This window comes from Sturnus vulgaris, chromosome 1 (assembly GCF_052056855.1).
Source record: "Sturnus vulgaris isolate bStuVul1 chromosome 1, bStuVul1.hap1, whole genome shotgun sequence".
Lineage (NCBI taxonomy): Eukaryota > Metazoa > Chordata > Aves > Passeriformes > Sturnidae > Sturnus > Sturnus vulgaris.
The window spans coordinates 95,843,162-95,864,354 of record NC_142243.1 but is presented as its reverse complement, the minus strand read 5'-3'; the positions used below and the strand labels follow the sequence as shown (position 1 = coordinate 95,864,354).

Here is a 21,193-nt window from a genome sequence, read left to right as displayed (position 1 = left end):
AAATTCCCTTTTCTAAATAGTAGTTTTAGAAGACAAACAAATCTTTCTAAAAACCTGAAAACTTTATATTGTATGTATTTACTTTGTTCTACTTCAAAACCATCATGTCCTCAAGATCTAAGAAAACGTGCTGCTGTCATGACAAACCACATTGCAATCTTACAATACCAGCATATAATTATGTATATTATGTATAAATCATGCAACCAAAGCAGGGGGAAACCCCAAAAAAGCTTATTCTGAGCACATCACGGGGTATTTTGCTGCCTACACCTTATCCAGAGCGAATCTACACAACAGCCGGCAGACGGACGGGCGGAGAGGCTACCCCGCGTCTGGGCTGTTCACAGCAAGAGTGAGACCCAAGAAACAGCCCGTGTGAGCCATCGGGGGCTGCGCTCACGGCTGCCGCCCGGCTCGCACCCTCTGCTAGCGGCAGGACGGGCGCGGGGCAGCGGCAGGGGAGGGGAGGGGAGGAGCGGGCGGAGGAGCGGGCGGGATGCGGGCAGCCCCCGGGGCGGCCGGCGCGCACCTGCCGGCACCGCGGCGGGGGACAGCGGGGAGCAACCAAAGCCCAGAGGCGGCGGCAGAGCCCTTCCCTTCGGCGGGGAGACCTCGCGGAGGGGGGTCCCCGCGCCCCGGAGAGGGGCATCTCCCTGCCGGCCGGGGAGCCGGCTCGCCGCACCCGGGGCCGGGGCGGGCGCCGCTCCTTTGTTTTCCGCCGCCCGCAGCGCCACGCCGGGCCGGGCCGGGCGGAGCAGGGGGGCCGCGCTCAGCCCTCCCTCCACGTGCACGCGTGGGCTGCCCGCGGGGGTGGGCGCGGGGCGGGAGCCGGCGGGGCATTACCTGAGCAGTTGATGCCTTTCCCCTTGCCGCCGCCCTGGCACTCGGAGCCGGGCAAGGGATGAGAGGCGCGGCCGGCGGGCAGCGCGGAGAGGGCGAGCACCAGGAGGGCCGAGGTGTAGCAGAGCGCCAGCGGGGGTCCCGCCCGCAGGAGCGGCCGGGCGGCGGCAGGGCTCTCTCCCAGCATGGCGAGGGGCGGCCGAGGAGCAGCGCCGGCGGCAGCGGGATGGCGGCGGCAGGCCCGCAGCATCAACCGGAGCCCGCGGCGCCGCCCGGGCGGGACCCTCCTTTCTCCGCCGCTCCGGAGCGCACCTTCAGCATCCCCGCCGCAGCGGCCGCACGGACCCGCTGCCGCCGCCGCCGCTGCCGCCGCCCGGGCGCGGGCAGGGCTGTCCCCGCCGGGGCCGCGCTCCGTCCGCGCTCCGTCCGCCCGCGGTGCCGCCTCGCCCCGGCCGCGCTCCTTTGTGCGCGGCGCCCGGCAGCGCCGCCGCTCCGCCTGCAACAAAGGGAGCGGAGCCGAGAGGCTGCTGCTGCCGCCGCCGCCGCCGCGGAGGGGGAGGAGGAGGAGGGAGAGAGAGCGAGAGAGAGAAGGGGGAGGAAGCACACGTGATGGCAGCCCCCTCCCCCGGGACCGGAGGGGAGGTGAGGGGCTTCTCCTCGCTCGGCGGGCAGGGCGAGCGGCGGCGGCAGCGCCCGCCCTCACGGCGGGGCCGCCCCCGCGGGGAGCGGTGCGGGGTCCCGGGGCGGGCCGGGCCGGCAGCGGGCACAGCCGACAGGCGTGAGGGGATAGCAGCGATGGGTGAATGGAGCAGAAAGGGTCCCCAGGGGCGTCCAGCAAAGAGGACCGGTGGCACAGGGTTTGTCACTGTCCGGGGTGGTTTTTTTGTTTTTCACTAATAAGCCGGCGTGAGTAGGGTTGGGAAAGAAAGCAAAGAGACCGTCGCTTCTATAATTGTAAGGATTGTGTTTAATTTTTACTGAGCGGAAGCCCAGCACGTATAGCGGGAGCATTTGCACCAGTCCAAGTCAATTAGTATGTTTACGGTGAAGGCAGTGAGTTTTGTGTGCTTTTACTATCTTCGGGTTTTCTCATCCTTTACATGGAGACACTTCAGAGGTCAGAAGCACAGCGCAGGAAGAAGGGACTAAGCATATATCTTCAGTGCAGATGCTCAGCATGTATCTGTGTGGCTGAAAGCTTTGTGTAAATTGACAGCACAGTGATTGTTTTCATATAGCGGAAGCACAAGACAATGCTTTACATTCAACGAGATTTTTTTCCTGTCTCAGTTGTCACGTTTCATGCGAGTTTTTAATCCACTGTGCAAACCATTTGTTTTCAGGAATAAAAACTGCCTTTTTCCTTGATCTCTGCCGCTACACACTGCTGATGGGCTGTAAAATGTAGAGCTTGTGTGAGGAGATCTGGCTTGCACTAAGGTATAGCTCTTGTGTGAGGAGACCTTTGAGTAGTTTGTTAACCAGAGCAGTCAAGAGCAAGGCCATAAATCCAGGAGTAACCTCTGGGGAGGCACAGTGGGCAGACATAACAACAGATAGTTGTGTGTTTAAATACAGCATTGAAGACTAAGTCCTGTATTACTAAGAGAGCAATTTCCTTTTGGCATAGGAGGTTCAGCACTGGCTGCCTCTGCCAAGTCAGTGTTCTGTAATTACTTAGCGATGCTAGATGTGAGAAGAGCTCTGCTCCTCAGAAAGTTAGAGCACTTTAACTCGAATGGAACTGGTTCTGATGGAACTGGGCTGCTGAGGTGTACTGGCCAAGATGTTCAAAGCTCTCTAGGTTTGCAAGCTGGTGTCTGGTTTGCTAAGCAGATAAACCTTTGGGATCTTTGGGTCATGGGACTGACACAGATGTTTTGAAGGTAGTGTTTTGCTGTTGCAGGAGCAAATGCTCTGTATAACTCCTACCATAAACACATCTAGATCCATCTTACACTAAATATGCTGTTTTCCTGTATCTCTTGCTGACGGGCTGGACCAGAAGAGCCTTCAAACACATTCAAGACCAGTTCATACCCATTTGTCCTTGTGCCATCCAGTGTTCCAGTTCGTAATTTCTCTTTCCCTTTCATCTAAATCTGTAATATATATATAGGAAGTAGTCATAGCCACTCTTCACTGGTCTAACCTATCAGTACATTTTACATAGTCTCCTCCTGTAAGACAGAGCCTCTGTAACTCAAATTTTGCTGCACTAGATAAAGTTTGGATTCGGCTTTCTTCAGCATAGCTGCAGTTTGTAACAGCTTTTCATAAACTATTGCTAGTCTCTGCAATGGAGGTAGTCTCTCTTGATTTCTTCCAAAATTACGTTTTCTAATACAGCCAGTCTGCTTTTTATATGACCAAATCTCACTGATGGTTCAGGTCATGCTGTGAGTGACAAATACAGGCTTCTCCTCATATTTGTCATTTACAGTTCATATTAATAAAAATAATTTTTATAAATGTCTAAATGCATGACTGTACCTTTTCCATTGTTGCATTTCATCCCATTTCTTTTATTCTAGTCCTCAAGATTATGTAGTCATCTTTTCAATATATTCTGAACCTCCTTTCTATTAACAATCTTGCGCAGCTCTTTGAGTCCACTTCCACATCTACAACAATGAACAAATAGGTAAATACAAACTGTAGGTCTCAGAATTAATTTTAACTGTAGCAATACTTCTCCGAGTTCAAACATCCCTCTTCCAGGGCAGTGGGCAGTACACTGTAGGGAGTTCCCAACTGAATTTACAAAGTTGTTTCAGTTCCCAATGTCCTTCAGCTTACATAGGCAAAATGTATGCTGGGCTTGTAGAGTGGTTTGGGATGGAAGGGACCTGAACTACCGTCTAGTTCCAACCCTCCTGCCATGGGCAAGGACACCTTCCACTACACCTGGTGGCACAAAGCTCCATCCAGGTCCGCCCTGAACACGTCCAGGGATGGGACATCCGCATGTTCTTGCAGTTTAAAGTTGCTGCCCCTTGTCCTATCCATATAAACCCTTGTAACAATACCTCTCCAGCTTTCTTGTAGGTCCCCTGCAGATGCTGGAAGGCTGCTATAAGGTCTTCCTGGAGCCTTCTCTTCTCCAGGCTGAACAACTCTAACTCTCTCAGCCTGTCATTGTAGAAGAGGTGCTGCAACCCTCTGATCATCTCTGTCTCTTTTCTGTACTTGCTCTAACAAGTCCACGTCCTTATCTTGGAGTCTCCAGAGCTGGCCACAGTATTCCAGGTGGGATCTCACAGGAATGGAGTAGAGAGGGAGCATCACCTCCCTTGATCTGCTGGCCATGCCAGTTTTGATGCAGCCCAGGCCATGTTTGGCTTTCTGGGCTGCAAGTGCACGTTGCTGGCTCAGGGTGATCTTTGCACCCACCAACACCCCAAATCCTTCTCCTCAGGGCTGTTCTCAATCCATTCTCTGCCTGAATTTGTGCTTGGGATTGCCTCGATCCAGGTGCTTTGCCTTATTTGTGCTTCACGAGTTTCACCAGACTCACCTCTCAAGCCTGTCCAGGCCCCTCTGGATGGCATCCCTTTTCCCCCAGTGTGTCAGCTGCACCACACAGCTTGGTGACATTGGCAGATTCCCTGAGGGTGCCCTCAATCCCGCTGTCCTTGTCGCCAACAAATGTTAAACAGCACCGGTCTCAATACCAACCCCTGAAAACATTGCTCATCACCAGACTCCACTTGGACACTGAGCCATTGCCTGCAACCCTTTGAATGTGACAACCCAGCCAATTTCTTATCCCCTGAGTGGTCCATCCATCAAAATTAGTCTCTCCTGTTGTGCAGAACAGTGTCAAATGTTTTGCACAAGTCCAGATAGACGATGTCAGTTGCTATTCCCCTATCCACCACTGCTGTAACTCCATGGTGGAAGGACACCAAGTTTGTCAGGTATAATTTGCCCTTAGTGTGAAAGCTCTTAACGAGTCCAGATAGATTGTAAGTAAACCTTATGGGATTTGGTTTTGGCTTTTTTTTTTTTTTGTCGTTGTTATTTTTTTACTCTTGGGATGAATGGCATGCCATTTTTTATCTAGAAAAGCCACATCTGAGCAGTGCTATCTGTCTGGAAGTATCTCTAGCTAGTTTAAAGTGAGTGATATAGTCATGCTTGATTGGCAAATTCACACTATGCCAGCTGGGTATTCATTTCTATTCTGTTCTCTGATATATGTATTAAAAAAGAACCCTAAACACTTTCCTGCCAGCTTTAAAAGCAAAAGAATTCAGAAAGAATTTGAGCAAGCTGCTTCTGCGGTGCAAATTGTTGCATATGGAGGGAATGCCACACCAACAAAATGACAAATCTTGTGTGTCTTTGGGATCACACTAAACTCTGCCACATTTGTTAACTTCCATCTTTTGCAAGTAAATGTAAATTTATTGCAATTATCCAGCAATTTCACTTTTGCTCACCTCCAATTGCTCTTCTATGAAAGTAGGAAGCTATACAGATGGTTAAAAATTGTTGTCTTTGGTGAACTCTTGAATACCACCAGCAGTTTTTACATCCCCTGCTGATGCACACATACAATTTCTGCCCTCCTCCCTCCTGATTTTTCTCTAGTAGTTGTAGAAATGAAGATGTATAACCAAAGGGAAACAGGGAATATGAAGGAGCAGAGAGAAGCTGCCAGAGCAGTAAGAGTGATTTCATTTGCCAGAGATCTGGATACAATACAGATACACTTAATTGTGAAAGCACTGTTTTATTTTGTCTTGGAGAACAGAGATCTATAATTTAGCGAAACCATCAAAGTGTTGTTTGGAGCCCCCTGCGGCCTTGTGCATCAGACAGTGGAATCCTGCTCTTGCCAGGTATATTTGCCAGAGAACTGTGCTTATTAGTCTCAACTTTCCTTCTTATCCAAAAAAAAACTTCCCAACTCCTGTACTTGTAAAGAAAACATCAAATATATTGAGAGTATAAACTGGATCAGTGTTCACAGAATCAAAGAAACACAAAAATATTGAGCCTGGAAGGGACTTCTAAAGGTCACCTTGTCCAACTCGCTGTGTTCAAGCAGGAGCACCCCGAGCTGATTGCTCAGAACTGTGTCCAAATGGTTTTTTAATATTTCCAAGGATGGACATGCCAAAATCTCCCTAGGCAACCTGTGCCACTGCTTGGTCACCCTCACAGTGAGAATGTGTTTCCTGATATTCGGAGAGAACCTCTTGTGTTTCACTTTGTGCCCATTGCCTCTAGTTCTAAATCAAAGACATTATCTAATGAAATCTAGCACCAACCTCAACGAAAGACTCAGGAGTTCTCTCATACAAACTATTTCATTTTTGTTACTTGACCAAAAGTACTCAGGTTATCCAATAGTTGAACTTATTCATCTATCTCTACTAGGGAGGTTGTGCCCAAAATCTCAAATGACACCTACCAAAATCTGCCACCTTCAGTATTTGCAAGTTGGATAATACAAATAAATATCTTAAGCATATAGTCCCACAATATTCTAATAAAATAAAATGCGTGCAAAACCAGGAAAGAACCAGGTGGCACTGGCTATTTCATTTAGTTTCATACATAGCTCATTAGCTATTAAACCTTGTATTTAATTAAAAGTTTTTTTCAACACCACAGAATTTCTTCTGTGTTACTCCCGAGTTCTTCAGCAATCAGATCCATGGCCCAGGATTTACAGTGATGTCAGATTTGGGAGTCTATCCAGCAGACCCTGCACAGGTTGTTCTTGCCACACTTACCAAGCAAACATAACTGTGGAGAGGTTTTCTTGCCTGGAAGGCTCTCAGCTGAACAGAAGGAATGTTTAGCATAGTACTCTCTTGCTCCTTTCCATCCAGGACTAAATATGTGGCACCAGTCCCAGATCAATACTTGCCCTCTGTCAAAGTTTCACATGTCTAAATTTTGGTCCAGGAGTTTGATCAAGTGATTCAAGTATCTAACCCCACTCAAAGCAACGGGGAATAAAAGCCAGTTTAGGCCAAACTGAATTTGCTGTCACAGTAATGAGGACAGAGTGAGGGGAGGGCAAGAGCTCAGTAAAGCTGGGCTTGATGCGGCTGCTCCTAAGAGCTGGAAAAGAGAAGGTTGATTACTATTTCTGCCCTTTCCCTGCCTGTGTAACTTCATCAAGGCTCTTGGGCAAACAAGACAGGCATGATGCTGTGGCCATTTTACTGCCCCCCCAAGCACCCTGCTGCCCGGTTCAGCTGTGTCCTTTCCCAGTGCATAAAGCTGCCTCAATGTCTCACCAATTGTTGAGGCAGCAATGTGCTCAGGCTGGTTATTATTGGGAAGCTGAGAACTCTTTCCCTTGTACTATACCACTCTGTTTTGCATTTTCTACCCTGCTCCTATAGTCCTTCTCTATTCTGCTCCTTTTAATTTAATCTTTAATTTTTCAGATGTTTCCCTAGATTTTATGCTCTTCCCTTTTCCAATCACCATGGTGCCAGATCTGTTTCTCTTCTTGCAGTTGTTTCACCTCTTCTTTCCAAGAATATCTTTATTCAGTCAAAAAGCATGACTAAAAACCCATTTGGGTCAATAAGACGATTTTTAAGAACCAAGCTGAATATATATTTCTTCTCATTGAATTTCCTGTCACAATGTCCCCATGAGTCAAGAAATATTACTGAGCCCACTTTGCTGCTGGGAAAACCAGGACACAGAGAGATTTCTTTTTCTAGCAGCAGCCACGGGACACAAAGGATTCTGTAGCCATTGCAAAACAAAATCTTTACTTTTCAAAACCCAGTTTCAAACATATGCTTCTCCAGCACACTTGAGCTCCTCCCAGCTCTAGCACCTTCTGTTGACATTTATTCAGAGTGGTGGCAGGAACAGTAAAGGAAGCTTCAAACCATTCTCAGGATTGGCACAAATTTGTTTGCCCGTATCACTTGTTCTCAGTCATCTATTCCAAACAATTTTTCTTCTTGTTTGGATTATATAAAAAAATATGAGCTGTCACTTAACAGCTTCACATCTTTTAATCTTTCCTAATGAATCAATTCTTTAGTACATTAATCAGTTTGTTACCCTTTTCTCAGTTTCTTCTAATCTGTTGACATCTCTCTTCTTCAAATACTTCCAGACAACTGCTGATCAGTAAAAGTGATTTCCAGATGCTGATAAATGCTTTTGTCATTTATTGATCAGGATGTTTTGGTTCTTTGCTAGTGAATTGTATTTAAACAGCAGCTAATTCCCAGCACAATAACCTGTATGTGCCTGGGGGTACCGGGAAGGTCACCCTTGACTCAGTTCTGCAGATTTTCCACCGTGTTCCTAAAATCATGACATTTTTTCAATCCTGCTTTTAGCTTTTGGCATCCTCAAAGGCAAAAATATAAAATATTTCATTGAACTTGATCTCCATTGCCCCAACAGCTCTCTGTATTCTGCATCAGATGGGTATTCAGTTTGCTTTAAGTTTAATCTTCAGTTAATGAGTACTAGAGCTCTTGCCAATTATAACCCTTGCTTTGAGAATACCCTTCACATTGTTATCTGCAATCCTTAATCAAAATGCAAGAGCAGATTAAAGAATGACATGTTTTGTGCTGTGTTTAATTGTCCCCAATGACTGGTTTTAGTAGTACATTATATGGTAAAATATTCTCAAACATTTTTGTCAAGGGCTTTTGTAATGTCAGTTTTATTTAGTTTTAATTTTTGCTGCAGAAACACACAATTGGATGCAGCATACAATTTGTCAGTGCACTGAAGTCATATAGAAAGGGACTATTACTTCCCTGTGCTTGTGACAGTGTGTAATTCAGAATTACATAAGCTTGTCTTTATTGTTATATTTCATTGCATTTCTTGGTCTAATTTTCTCCAGCCTTCTGCCGTTCTCATACTCTGGTTTTGCATAACTTTTCAAAGTTTATTAACCATTTTCATCATGCTGTACATTGATTTCTGTCGTTATACAGTTAGCCTTCTCAAGCATAGCCATGTGCATTGTTATGAACAGCTATATTTCTCACCCTTGTATCATTACCAAAGAGTCCAAACTTAATTTTCTTAGTTATTTTAATGTTTACAGAACACAGACAGATTGGGTTGTTCTTGATCCACATTATATATAATGTTTACAAGCACAAAAGCAATTACATTATCATTATGTTAGTATGTAACAATATACTTAGAAAAGCAGAACTGTCAAGAAAGTAAAAGAGGAACTGAATCATTTTTTAACATAAATAGAGATTGTGGCATATAAAAAAATTAGACATGGTGCCAACTCTAACCTAATGCACATTAAGGTTAGTGAGATACTATGGTCTAGAATAATGACATGCTTAAATTATGATATATTCTTCTCTTGTTTCTCCATAAAAATTCAGAAAGAACTTCTGAAACTCATGGAAGCTCAGCATGTGTCCATTAACATAGTAATATGCTTTTTCCAGTGGAGCACATTTCTAAGTATTTGCAAGCCTTGACTTATAAATGGGAGGTTTATTGGATTTCCAGAACCTTGTGAAATCTCCTTTGGTGGATAATAAAGCCAAATGAATACATTTCCAGAGGAACTTGTCTAATATGATTACATTTGTGCCCAGAAATATGAGACTATTAGGGATTTAGATTGTCCAGAGCATCAGCTATCTTGTTCTACATGTTTCTGTCTGTCTGATGGAAGCTTTCAAGGTAAGAACAAGACCTATTGGGCGAGGTGTCACTCTCTGTGACAAGTGACAGCTGATGCACCTTGAATAGGGTGTACCTGAAAATATATAATTTTTGGTTTCTGCATAATGATGTTTTTGTAGTGAATTAGGACGATTTCACAATGGCTTGCCTTCTTTTCTTTTTTTAAAGGTAATTGTACAAACTATTTCCATCACTTATATAACTGTAATGAAGGTCTGAACCCAGCTTTTTGACAGAGTGATCTAATAAGTAATCTCTTCATATGAATAGTGAAATTTCTACCTGGAAAGATAGGAGATAAAAAGAAATGTTTGCAGATAGAGCAGATCTCTTGACTCTCTGTAATAACGTGATTTCTTTGTAGACATCAGTGTCTCCTGTCCCAGCTTACACTCAAGAAATGTTGTGTCTCTTTCCCTACCTAGGCATATTGCAATAAAGATTGATTTGTTTGAAGACGACCTGCTTCTGACAGATTAAAAGCGCTTGTTTAAAGACTGAGCTGCTTCTGTGGGATACTCCCACCACAACTTTTCTGGGTTGCAGTGGCTGGGAACTGCTCTCCAGACTTCCCGGGCCATCAGCAGGCTGCAGGGCTTTCCATCTTTGGGCTGCTCTGCCTCCTGGCGTGGGCACAGATTACTCTGCTGTAGGGATGAAACCTCATTGCCAAGTTACCTAAGTACCTGGAGTCCCAATTGTCTCCTAGCATGTCCCAGTTTCTCAGCTGGAATGTGGAGGGCAGCTACCTTTTCCTTTTCAGAGGCACGTGGCTGATGTAAACTCGTCAAACATACAGCATTGCATATACTCTTGAAACAGCATTGCTCTGTGTTTAATGGCTGGGGTTGTTTTGTAGAAAATATGGACAGCATTAGGGTGCAGGTTCAGTAGGTACTGCAGTACAGTCTCAATTATACACTGTTTTTAAACGTGGAATGTTGTGTGTGTCGCAGGATGCTTCTACGATTGAAAGGTTCAAAGCAGTCCTTCTCCCTGCCCGAGGATATGTGTTTTGTGTCGGGAAGTGGCACTAATTGCTTGTAAGTAGGGAGCAAGCTAAATTGTCTGAAATATATCAATCAATATGAAAGCACCAGCTAAAAGTATTAAGAGAGATGCACTCCATCTTATACAGAGAGAAATTATATGACTATCGTGCAGCCCCAAGAGATGCCAAGAAATGTTATTCATATTTGATTATTTCCTCCTCTCCCCAAAAGACATGATGTTGTGGATACTGATGTGAGTCATAGTTAACTTCCAGAATACCATTAATCCCTTTGTTCTTCATCAAGTCACGCATGCTATGCTGATACTTGAGATGATGAAAGCAGTTTTAGTTCACAAGACCCTGAACTTGCTGCACTTCTTCCTTTTACAAAGAGAGAAATAGAATTGCATCATAGCCACAAAAAGTGCAGATTGCTCTAAAAAGACATATTTTACCAAAGCACTTTCTATGCCTGCTATCGTGGTCTGTAGTGGACTTATTGTTGACACAGCTCTGGATATTTATATTCCTTCAGGAATAGCACAACATGATTCTGAATGTCGTGTGGAGCTTGACAATAGGATTGCTACCAAAGGAAAGAGAACTCATTCTGAACCGTGTTCAGAATTTCAATCCGTGCACAATGAACTTTCACATGAAGGCTGATGGGAAGTGAGAAATAAGATTCTTTTGATAGTTGAGTTGAATTTTATGGAGCATTTTTTAAATCGTGTATTGATTAGTAACTAGTATCACTGAGATAACTCATTTCTAAAAGAATGTTCAAGTGAATTTGTAGTTATGATGTAGCATCTAATCTGCTTTTAAGACTCCATTCTTGGAATAAGAAATGTTTCTGTTTATTCAGCATAATGTTTTAAATTGAGCAAGAAGACTTATATCACAGTTTCTCAGTTCCATTTTTCTCTCTGTTATTTGAGGTGTTCGAGATGTGCAACATCTATATTACTTATGTACATTGTTTTGAAATACATTTTAGCATTCGGGAAAGTGTGTTTTCCAGATGGATGTATCAGGTGTTTTGGTGCCAATGCCCCCAGAGATGCACCTGGCATGCACTGCTGGGGATAAGGGCTCTTGCTTGAAATAGCTTCCTATGCATATCATCTTTTCACATTATATCCACTTCTAGCAGGAGACTATCCCTTGGAACAAATGGTGGAAAAGCTGTTAAAGTCTCCTTATGCTGTACAATATCACAATTTGTCTGGCATGGCTGCTGCTGGATGAGCCAAATACAGTCAGTGTAACTGAGGATAAAATGTTAAACTCTTCTCACATTAAGAAACAAGGCACTTTGAATTTGCCCTCCAGACTGCACATGCACTTTTCACAGCCTCAGCGTACAGAAGTCTCCCACACCAGCAGGATGTTTGGATTTTTTTTATCCAGGTCTTCACTTCCTCTTCCAGGACAAGACCCATAATTTGAGGTTGTGCACCACTCACCCACTCACGATTGTGAAAGGGTAGGCTTGCTACCAAGAAAACCAAAAGGGACAAATCAATGTGCATGTCTAGGAGGTGGATTTGGTGGATTTCTCCTAGAGGTCTCCTAGGCACCACTAGGCAGAATCAAAATCCAAATTCTGTTTGCCTTTTGGGAGCCTGTAGTAACAGGAGCTGTCAAAGCCACATCCTTTATTGCCTTCCTGAAAACCCTCTCTGCAAGGCAGACAGTGGGCCTGGAAGAAACAGAAAACCTCATCTGTCATGCAGGACTTCATTTTTGGAGTTGGGAAGAGTCTGAAAGCTCCTCAACAGGGAGCTTAGCAGACATCCCCACTTATCTGAGACACTGGCAGTGGCACAGCTGGCATGGCAGGAAGCACCCTGGCTGATGCTTACCAGAGCCACAGGTTCAGACAACCCAATTTGTCACATCTCTGATTTATTTTAGTGTACAGCTGGAACGAAAGAGACTGAACTGTGAGGAACATTGTAGTCATAGTGATGATGAACAGCACAAGTGCATTTGAGCATATATTTTATTAGAGAACTATTGCTGTACATGTTCGTTATTTGCAGACTGACTCCTGCAGGCTATAAACTCTTTTAAAATATCACTGTCCTGGTGATGCTTTTTTTCCCTCCATTATTGTGAGATTAAAAGGTTTCAATTTGAAAAATCTTCCCCCAACCAACACTTATATGGACTGGGCTTTGTGTTTTTCAAAAAGATGTTACAACTATCTCTTTGAAAAAAACATGTTTCCCTTAAACATTTACATGCTGAGATTGAAAGCAGCTTACAAATACCTATGATATATAACTAATAATCCAATATAATTCTATCATATGCTCTTAGACATCTAAGAAGAAAACAATAGAGCTGATTCGCTGCCATTTTCTATAGACTATTGTGAGAGAAAGAGAAAAAGGCTCCTGTTAATTTATGCTGTCTGGGAGGAATGATGTGTGACATGCCTTCCCAAGAAAGGATTAGAAGCGAGGTAAGTTATTAATAAACTAATTTTTATTTTTGGTTCAAAAAGTTCTTATTTTTATGGCTAGACAAATGAACATACATTTCTGATATTAAAAAGGCATTTTTCCACTAGGAGAGAGAAAAAAGTAATCCAGCTCTACAACAGCATGATGTTGCTATTTTAAACGTCTTATTGCCAATTTGAGCTATCTGACTAATGAGATATATCAAGAGCTATGTTAAAAAATAGGTAATCTTTTTAATATTATAAAAATGCAATTAGAAAATGAAATATAATATGCAATTTGGAAGAATTTAATATGAAGATATAAAAATAGATTCTTCTCATATGTAGGCTCAAATACTTATTTATAAATTTGTTGACTCATAAGATACAAAAGGCCAGTCTCATCTAGGAAAAGAAATGCTGCATTTGGAGATACTGTGCTGCCCTTACCAATGTCCTGGCAAGATCCAGACTGGGAACTACTAACTACTGTTTGTTCATCCAGCTACTGTATGTGTTTTGTGTATTGATATACAGACTACTTTGGAAAAGCTGAACTTGGAAGAGTAGGAACAAAGAAACTGAAGAAGGACATCTGGAAGTTTAGGTAAGTCCTCAAACTAGAGTATGTGTGGTAATTTTTCCCTAATGCCTCCAAATGTCCTGAAGTCTAGAGGAGCCCAGCATCCAGCCGTTTCCACTTTTGGGCTCTCTGGAAAGCCTGTCTGCCTATTTTGAGGTCTAAATGTCAACAGCTTGCCAAACTCTTCTTGAAAATCCAGTGCTTAGTCTGCTTCACTTAAAATAAAAGCTATGACAACAACTATTCTAATTCACAGAGACATGCAACTTCTGTTGCAGCATCTCTTCACCACCCCTCAATTGCTCCTAACTTTGGTAATTTATTCTGGGTAGTAATGCTCCAATTATGGTTTCAGCACAGCAACATTTTCTTTTGAAGTGAAACGCCAAGCTCTGTTGTGTTATTTTAAACTCTGCATGGAAAGGCATGAAGTAGTGAGCCCTTTATTTAAAACAACCAGCATTTTTTATTATAAAATGGCTTCTAGCAGTATTTTAGGAGCAGTGCTTTCTCCATGATTTATTGATGGTGCCAGGGTTGGCCTTGAGTAAAAAAACAAAATTCCTTTTTTTGGTTTTATAAAAGCCAGTAACGGGCAAATTATCAATTTCCAGGCCCTTGCACCTTCTACATCTAATTTGTTTTGTCCAACCTGAAAAACTGACAGAATCTCTTAAAATGCTAGAAAACCACTTTTATGCTGTTCTAACACCTCAAAGCAGCATTGTGCTGGAGGAGAGAGAGATGCCAAAAGCACTCTTTTGCCACTTCAAATCACCAAAATATTCCTTGGTTGATAGGATGTGTGCCCCAAATTGACTGTGCACAGTGTATCTGCTCACTTCACAGAGCCCACAATTTCTCAAAGTCATACTTGAAGATGCAGAGATAAAAACCTGGCAATAAATTGCCGAGGTCAAGCAAGGTCGCCACAAAGCCTGTGTTCACATTAGCAGGCATTGCAGCCAGCAAGAGAAGATCTGTAAAGCAGCTGGTTCTGAGGATCTATCATGCTTGCAATATGCATTTTAAGATGTCTTCCTTCAGCCAGGTTTAAGTTGGTCCCAGGAGCACCACACCTATTGGCATCTGGACTGCACCTTGCAGTTTAGTTTTATGCAGAAGGAATCAAATTCATGCTTTCAGGGACCCCTCCATAATGGAATCAAAGCAGGACCATTAAGGAGGGCTGGGAGATGCACTCTGGGACTGTGCTACTGATCCAAACTCAACAAGGCAGATACACCCAAAAGAGAACAAATGTCTGTGCTTTCTGTCTGCAAAGTGTCATTTCTCTGCAGGGAGCTTTGCTGCCTTCTGCTCCACAGACAGCTGTGCTTCCAGGAGGAAGATGATGAAAATACAGTACTGAGTGAAGAGCTGTGGATCTGGGGTTCCCACAAGGAGTTGAAGTGCTGGGTAGATGTGAAAAGTGAAGAGGGGAGAAGGCTAGCCTACTGATGTTTACCAACAAACACAATAGCTTAAATTATACCAGTATGAACATTTGTTTCACTAATTTAATATTGATCAATGACACAATGTGAACTCACAGAAAGCAAATGAACCCACAACTTGTGAGCTTTTCTCTGTTTCGAAAGGCAGTGGTAGAAAAGGCCCAGTGTACTGCTACGCATTTACAGAACACTGTTACTGATCACCTTACAATGTAGAATTGCACAGCAGAGTTGTATCAACTTATGTTTAAAGAAAGAGTTGTTCTGCAAGGCCTGATCATCATATTTCCATTGGAGCCACAGCCCAGCTGACAGGAAGCACAAACACATGGCAGCTGCAGCTGTGGCTAAACCCTCCTTTGATTTTGAACTAACTATTCCAACACCCCTCACCCCAAGCTCTGTTTCCAAGACCACACAGACATGACCCTGACAAAAATGAGCACTGTCTAGAGAATCAGCATTTATCAGTCACCACAAAAGGTGTATCTGAAGCGGAAGTTCCTTTTCCTTGAAGTAAAAGTTTTCCCAGCCTAGTGCAACACCTCACTGATGACTCTGTCTGATATTGTGGGATGCTAATTATGAAAATGCTTATGTGATGTACTCATACTAAGTCAGATTGCAAAAAAAAGTAGATATATTCTTAAAAGATCTGCTCATACAGGGACTGAATGACAGAAAACCAGCCACACACCCCCTACATAAACTAATTTTTCCATTTGTCTGTAGAGTGTAATCCTGTATCACCAGTTCCTTTCCTTCACTTTCTCTCTCTGCCCTTGAACTTTTTCAGTTGTAGGGCTCAAACACTGCAGTCTATTCATTATTTATCTTACCATGCCACTTTGGGAGAGAAGCACAGCTTTTCATTCAAGCCCTTGAAAAACAGCACAAAAACATTTCAAGCAGAAATCAATCACTTGTTTTCATTGCTTTTGGGGTGTTTTGGCCTTTCAGGGTTCTAGCAGAGCAATTGTCAATGTAGTTTAGCAACTCCCCCTTCATGCTGGCAGTATCTTATCTGAGCCAGTTTTAAGCTTTGCTTAATTTTTCAGGCAGTACTTTACCACACAGACAAAAAAATCTGATCTTGGTTTTGACAATATATCTATGGGATGATTATAAAATTCTACAGATATTCAGGATGATCCATTTTCCCCTCCCATGTTAACTCCTTTGTTCAGTCGTGTGCCAGGCCATGACACAAACATCAACATTTCTCTGCTCACAGCTTCTAAAGAAGTTTTTGAATTTGACTTTTCAGATTATATTTGAACTTTATTAGGCTCTTACATAGGGGCTGCATAAGTTAATTAATACCTATATTAAGGTAACTTACTTATCTTAAATTTATCAACTTCAGATAATTTGGAGTTTTGATTATGGATTGTAGGCTATTTGGGCTACAACATGTGAGTTTAAAATACAGTAAGACAAGAGAATTGGAAATAAATTGAAAATGTGCAGGTGCAGGTGTCCAGTGCAGGCAGGGAGGCTCCAGGGATCTCTGTGATGAGTGGCCAGGGCTGCTCCATGCTGGACACAGCCCTTTCCATCTGGCTCCAGTGGCCCCACTGCATGGCATGGCTGAGCCCTGTAGCCAAGGTGGTGGTCCCTTGAGGAAAATGTATTTGGAAAAGGGTAAAATGCTGCCTGGCAGTGCGGGGTGAGGAAAAATATGAGAGAAATAACTCTGAGGGGAAAGCTGAAGGAGTAGGAGGAGGTACCAAGTGCCTGAGCAGACACTCCCCTGCAGCCCCTGGAGAAGACCACAGTGGAGCAGGTGTTTCCCTGCAGTCCACAGAGAGGACTATGCTGGAGCAGAAATCCACCCTGCAGCACCTGCAGGACCCTCTGCCACAGCACGTGGATGTTTCCTGAAGGAGCTGTGGTCCATGGAGAGCCCACACTGGAGCTGGTGTATCCTAAAGGACTGCAGCCTGTGGGAAGGACCTCACTCTGCAGCAGGGAGACAGTGTGAGGAGGAAGGAGTGGCAGAGAGAAAGATTTATGGGTTGCAGCCCTCATTCCCTGTCCTCCTGTGCTACTTGGAGTTGAGGGGTAGGAAGGGAATTCAGAGATGAAAGAGCAAAAGTTGGGCCTGGAAAGAAGTGGGGGAGAATTGTGGCTTTTTCTCCTTGTTTCTCAACATCGAAATCTATTTTATTTGGCAGTAAATTAAATTAATCTCCCCCGAGTTGCCTGGTTTGCTTGTGATAACTGGTAAGTGATCTCTCTGTCCTTGTCTTGACACATGAGTTATTTCAATCTAATTTTTTCCCCATCCTGTAGAGTAGGGGAAGTGAAAAATCTGCTGACTGTGTGACTGACAGCACTCCAAGGTCAACCTACCACAACCAGAAAGCATCCCTGTCTGACTGGAAGGGAGCAATCAGAAAATTTTAGGGAGCTGAGACCTAAATCATGTGCTGTCATGAAACCTAATGCCTTCTGAGTTCATGGGAGTTTGATGTTGCCTTGAGACTATGACTGGGAATACAGGCATGCTCTATAATCCAACCTCTCTTATCTGCAGAGCATGTTATGTATTTTAAGGTGAAATAAAGAATACTTTAGTTTTACCAGCAGAGGCTCCGTTGAAAGATTTAGTGTTTATTGTAATTTGCACTGTGAAAAAATCTTAAGAAACCCAAGGGAAAAAGCTTGCAAAAACCTTTGGTAGAATCAGTCAGTCTCCAGCTGAACTGAACTTTAGGTAGGCTATTTCCATTCTTCTCTGACAGAAAGGCTCAGTGGTGGCTGACAAGCTTTGTGGCTTTGTGAAAAATTCAAGAGCAATCCCTGCGCCAGGACTCTGTGGACATGGTGGCAGATGGACAGAGCTGGAACAGAGGCTGCTCAGGAAATCCTCAGCAGCACGGGGAAGGGAGCCAGCAAGCACCAGACCCCTCGAGCATCCAGCTGTACAGCAAACCCACCACAATTCCTCAGCAAATCCTCTGGTTGCCTTCCATTTATGACTTCTCCTGTAATTTCTGCATCTCACAATCCTCAAGTAAGCAATATATATCCTGTAATTGCTGCCTTTATTCCAAGGTCTCATAAGGTTCAGACTCAGATTTTAATTATCACACACAGAAAATGTGTTTGCATTTGTTTGCTTATTTTATACTTGACAGTGTTTCATCTGTGCTGGAAACCTAACTTTTCTATCACTAGGGTAGTTCTGAATCCTCAGTGCTGAGTCAGAAATACTGCATTTCTTATATATGAGTCATCATCAATTTTATCATTTTAGATCAAAAGAAAGCAAACCCATCTGGATTTTGTGGCTTCTGTGATGTATGGAATTATAATAAATCTGGAGTTGTTTATGCACTTACTTCAAGAAAGTTGTCTGAAGGTTCTAGGTCATATGAGATGCAACTTTCTTTAGCTGTTTCCATCTTCATATTTTAGAAACTTGTATTTGTGAATAATTCTACTTAAATTAACTTTACCTCAGTCAAAACCAGCACAGCCTTTTATCCACTTTTATACGAAATGTCAATTATCTCTACTTTCAGTGGAAGAAACTGTTATAAAACCTTCTGTGGACTGACACAACTTTGTAAGATTATGAAGAATCTCCTCCTCGTCATACCTGAAAGAAAGTCATTTATTCTGAAAATGTATATGGGTAACATACCTTTTGTGAACTGACAACAACACAAACATCCTTTATGTTCAGGAAAATCATTACATTCGCCTAACCACATGCAAGTTGTACATATTTTGCTTACCTACTAAGACAGTGTTCATCTTAAATGAGAATGTAATATGAAATCAATAAAAAGTATGTAAAGATTATTGATATCTGAGGTTAAATTTTAACTGCAACCAATTATTTCACAACAGCAGTGGTGAGAATAGGGCACGCAAGCTAGAACTAGTAAATAAAATAATAAAAAAACCTATTCATATTTCTATTCTGGATCAGTATCAATAGCTGGTGCAAGAAAATTACATTATAATTAATTTTTCTCTAGTGGATTTCATTGAAGAGAGGAATTTTATACACATTTCCAGGTTTGGGGTGTTTTTCTTTCTAATAGTCATGACATTCAGAATTTAAATTTTATTGCATAGATGCACAAGTTGCATCTGACTGCCATTTCAGCTGCCTAAGTAAAGACTGTAGCTTCTCAGGGCTCAGCTGGCAATTAGTACCAGAATTACACTTAAGTGTACAGCTACGCTGGCAATTTACATCCACACGGCAAACTATTTCACATGCTGCTAAGACTTTTTTTTCCATGTCACTCCTTAGTCATAATCCATTCTTCTGATTGTTGGAACTGTTTTATTCTCTGCAAATTGTTCTAGTTTCAACTCTTGACCCCAGTCCTGGTAATGGGCAGAGGAGGAGAAGAATTTGAGCACTAAGATCAAGTAGTGCCTGATATTACCAGTTTCCCAGTCACGTGGTGCATGATAATTTGGGTTGACAATAAAGAAAGCTGTGTGGACATATGAAGAAAATTTATCCTGGTAACTCCCCTGGGGCACATTCCTACCCTAGAGTAGATGTGATATGCTTTTACAAAGAGACAAAGCATCTCTGGTTTACTATGAGGAAATAATGTAGACCGGGGCCACTGTTATGGAGCAATTGATGCATAATAATTTCTTATCCTTCAGCAAGGTATTTCTGAATCTGTAATCTTCCCTCTCAAGTACAGCAGCTGCCAGTTCCCACAAACATCAGCAAAACTCCCTGCAGCAACTGTCTCTCTACTGATACCTGTACTTCTGCATGGAGTAATGGGGCAGGAAGCTTGAAATGAAGAGAGCAGGCTTCCTGGCACACGGGAGGAAGGTGGGGAGAGTAAAGAAAGAAGTTTTGGATGTGCAAAATGAAAGAGGAGGCTATGAAGGTAGGAATATGTGGTAAAGAATAATAAAGGACCTATATTATAATGGGGCTTGGAAATGGTGAAGTAGTAGCATGCAGTTGGAAAACAGGATTTGGTGGATGCACTGCAGAGTGGTATGGACTGATCTGGCTTCTGATAGCCAGAGGGGTTGGAAAGGGATACAAGAACTTTAGAGTTGGAATCAGAGCAGATGGTAACAGCAAGGTGTTGTCAGGCACATACGTAGGGGACTAACCAGCTGGAAATAAAAGTAACTCAGAATCCCACACATTCTCCACATACATTTTAGAAAACAGACCTTACATCTGTGGGCAAAACCGAAGCAATGCAGCCCCATCCTGGTATCTAGAACGCTGCTCGGGGAGTCAGGGTTTTCCACACAATCTCCCATGCAGTGTAGCTGTGCAACCTTGCTACAAACTACTCTAGGATGGGACCTTCTTGCTCCATTTTGTTTCTCACTGTTTAAATTTGCACTGAGCAATTACACATATCCTGGCCAAGGAGAACATTCCAGCTGTAGAAAAGACAAGTTACCTGCTCTCAGCCAGAGCAGAGCACTGGATTCTGGTCTTCCATCTCTCTTCTGTGGACCATTACATTTTTGGCATTCCTCCAGGAATATAAAGAGAATGGAAAACACCCTCTGTTTACAGCCCTCTGAACTAAAAGGTTGTTCTGCACTTTCTTTTTTTCTTGTAGAAAGGGCTTATGCTCTTCACATTAGGCCTAACATATTTGGGGTCAATGAAACCCTAAATCCCCGTAGTCCAGCACTGGGTAGCTAAAAGCCGAGGCTGGTGCATCTTAAAAGACTTCTCTCTTTCCTTCCAGCTTGAAGTGACTTCTGGCCCTGCTCTTAGATACCCTTATCACTTCAAGGAGAAAAAATATAGCAAGTGAAAGTGAGGACCTTACCCATTATTCTAGCTGCAAATTAGGTATGTTAGCAAGCAATGTCCAGCCATCATTACGTTGGGCAGCAAGTCCTGAGCCTTCCAGATAAGACTGGCTCTCTTACAGACCACATGCCTTTCCACCTCCTAAAGTGCTGCTGTAGGAAAAGTAGCACCAAATACTTCAGATCTGTAGAGAACAGCCGTGGGACTTTGAAGAAGGGAGACCTTCACAATAAAGATGTCATTATTAACAATTTAGAAGGAAAAGATTATACACTTGAGAGAACTAAGTCTCCAGTTATACCAGCTTTATTAAAACTCACAGCATGCTGGACTCCCAGATTAGGTAATTAGATCCCTGCTAGTGTTTACACACGTTAGTATGTTTTTAATGGACATGGAGAATATT

The 21,193-nt window shown here is 43.1% G+C and overlaps 1 protein-coding gene and 1 long non-coding RNA gene across 14 annotated transcripts in view; one reads left to right on the top strand and one right to left on the bottom strand.

Annotated features, from left to right (window-relative positions):
- TMEFF1 (transmembrane protein with EGF like and two follistatin like domains 1) overlaps positions 1–1,093 on the bottom strand; it is a 111,817-nt gene extending 110,724 nt beyond the window's left edge. Inside the window, exon 1 of the mRNA XM_014875138.2 lies at positions 847–1,093. Within this exon, the coding sequence (XP_014730624.2) occupies positions 847–1,093 (247 nt within the window). The remainder of the gene's footprint in view (positions 1–846) is intronic.
- LOC148225363 (uncharacterized) lies at positions 214–18,822 on the top strand. 13 transcript variants are annotated; one of them, XR_015806330.1, is made up of 5 exons: positions 263–378; positions 10,473–10,559; positions 12,839–12,983; positions 13,503–13,572; positions 14,850–18,822. It is a non-coding gene; the product is annotated as an uncharacterized LOC148225363 (long non-coding RNA). The 13 variants fall into 13 exon arrangements; XR_015806323.1 differs by adding an exon at positions 2,187–2,283 and having other exon boundaries at positions 321–378; positions 10,473–12,983; XR_015806331.1 differs by lacking the exon at positions 263–378 and adding an exon at positions 1,401–1,485.
- Positions 18,823–21,193: the final 2,371 nt, after the last annotated feature.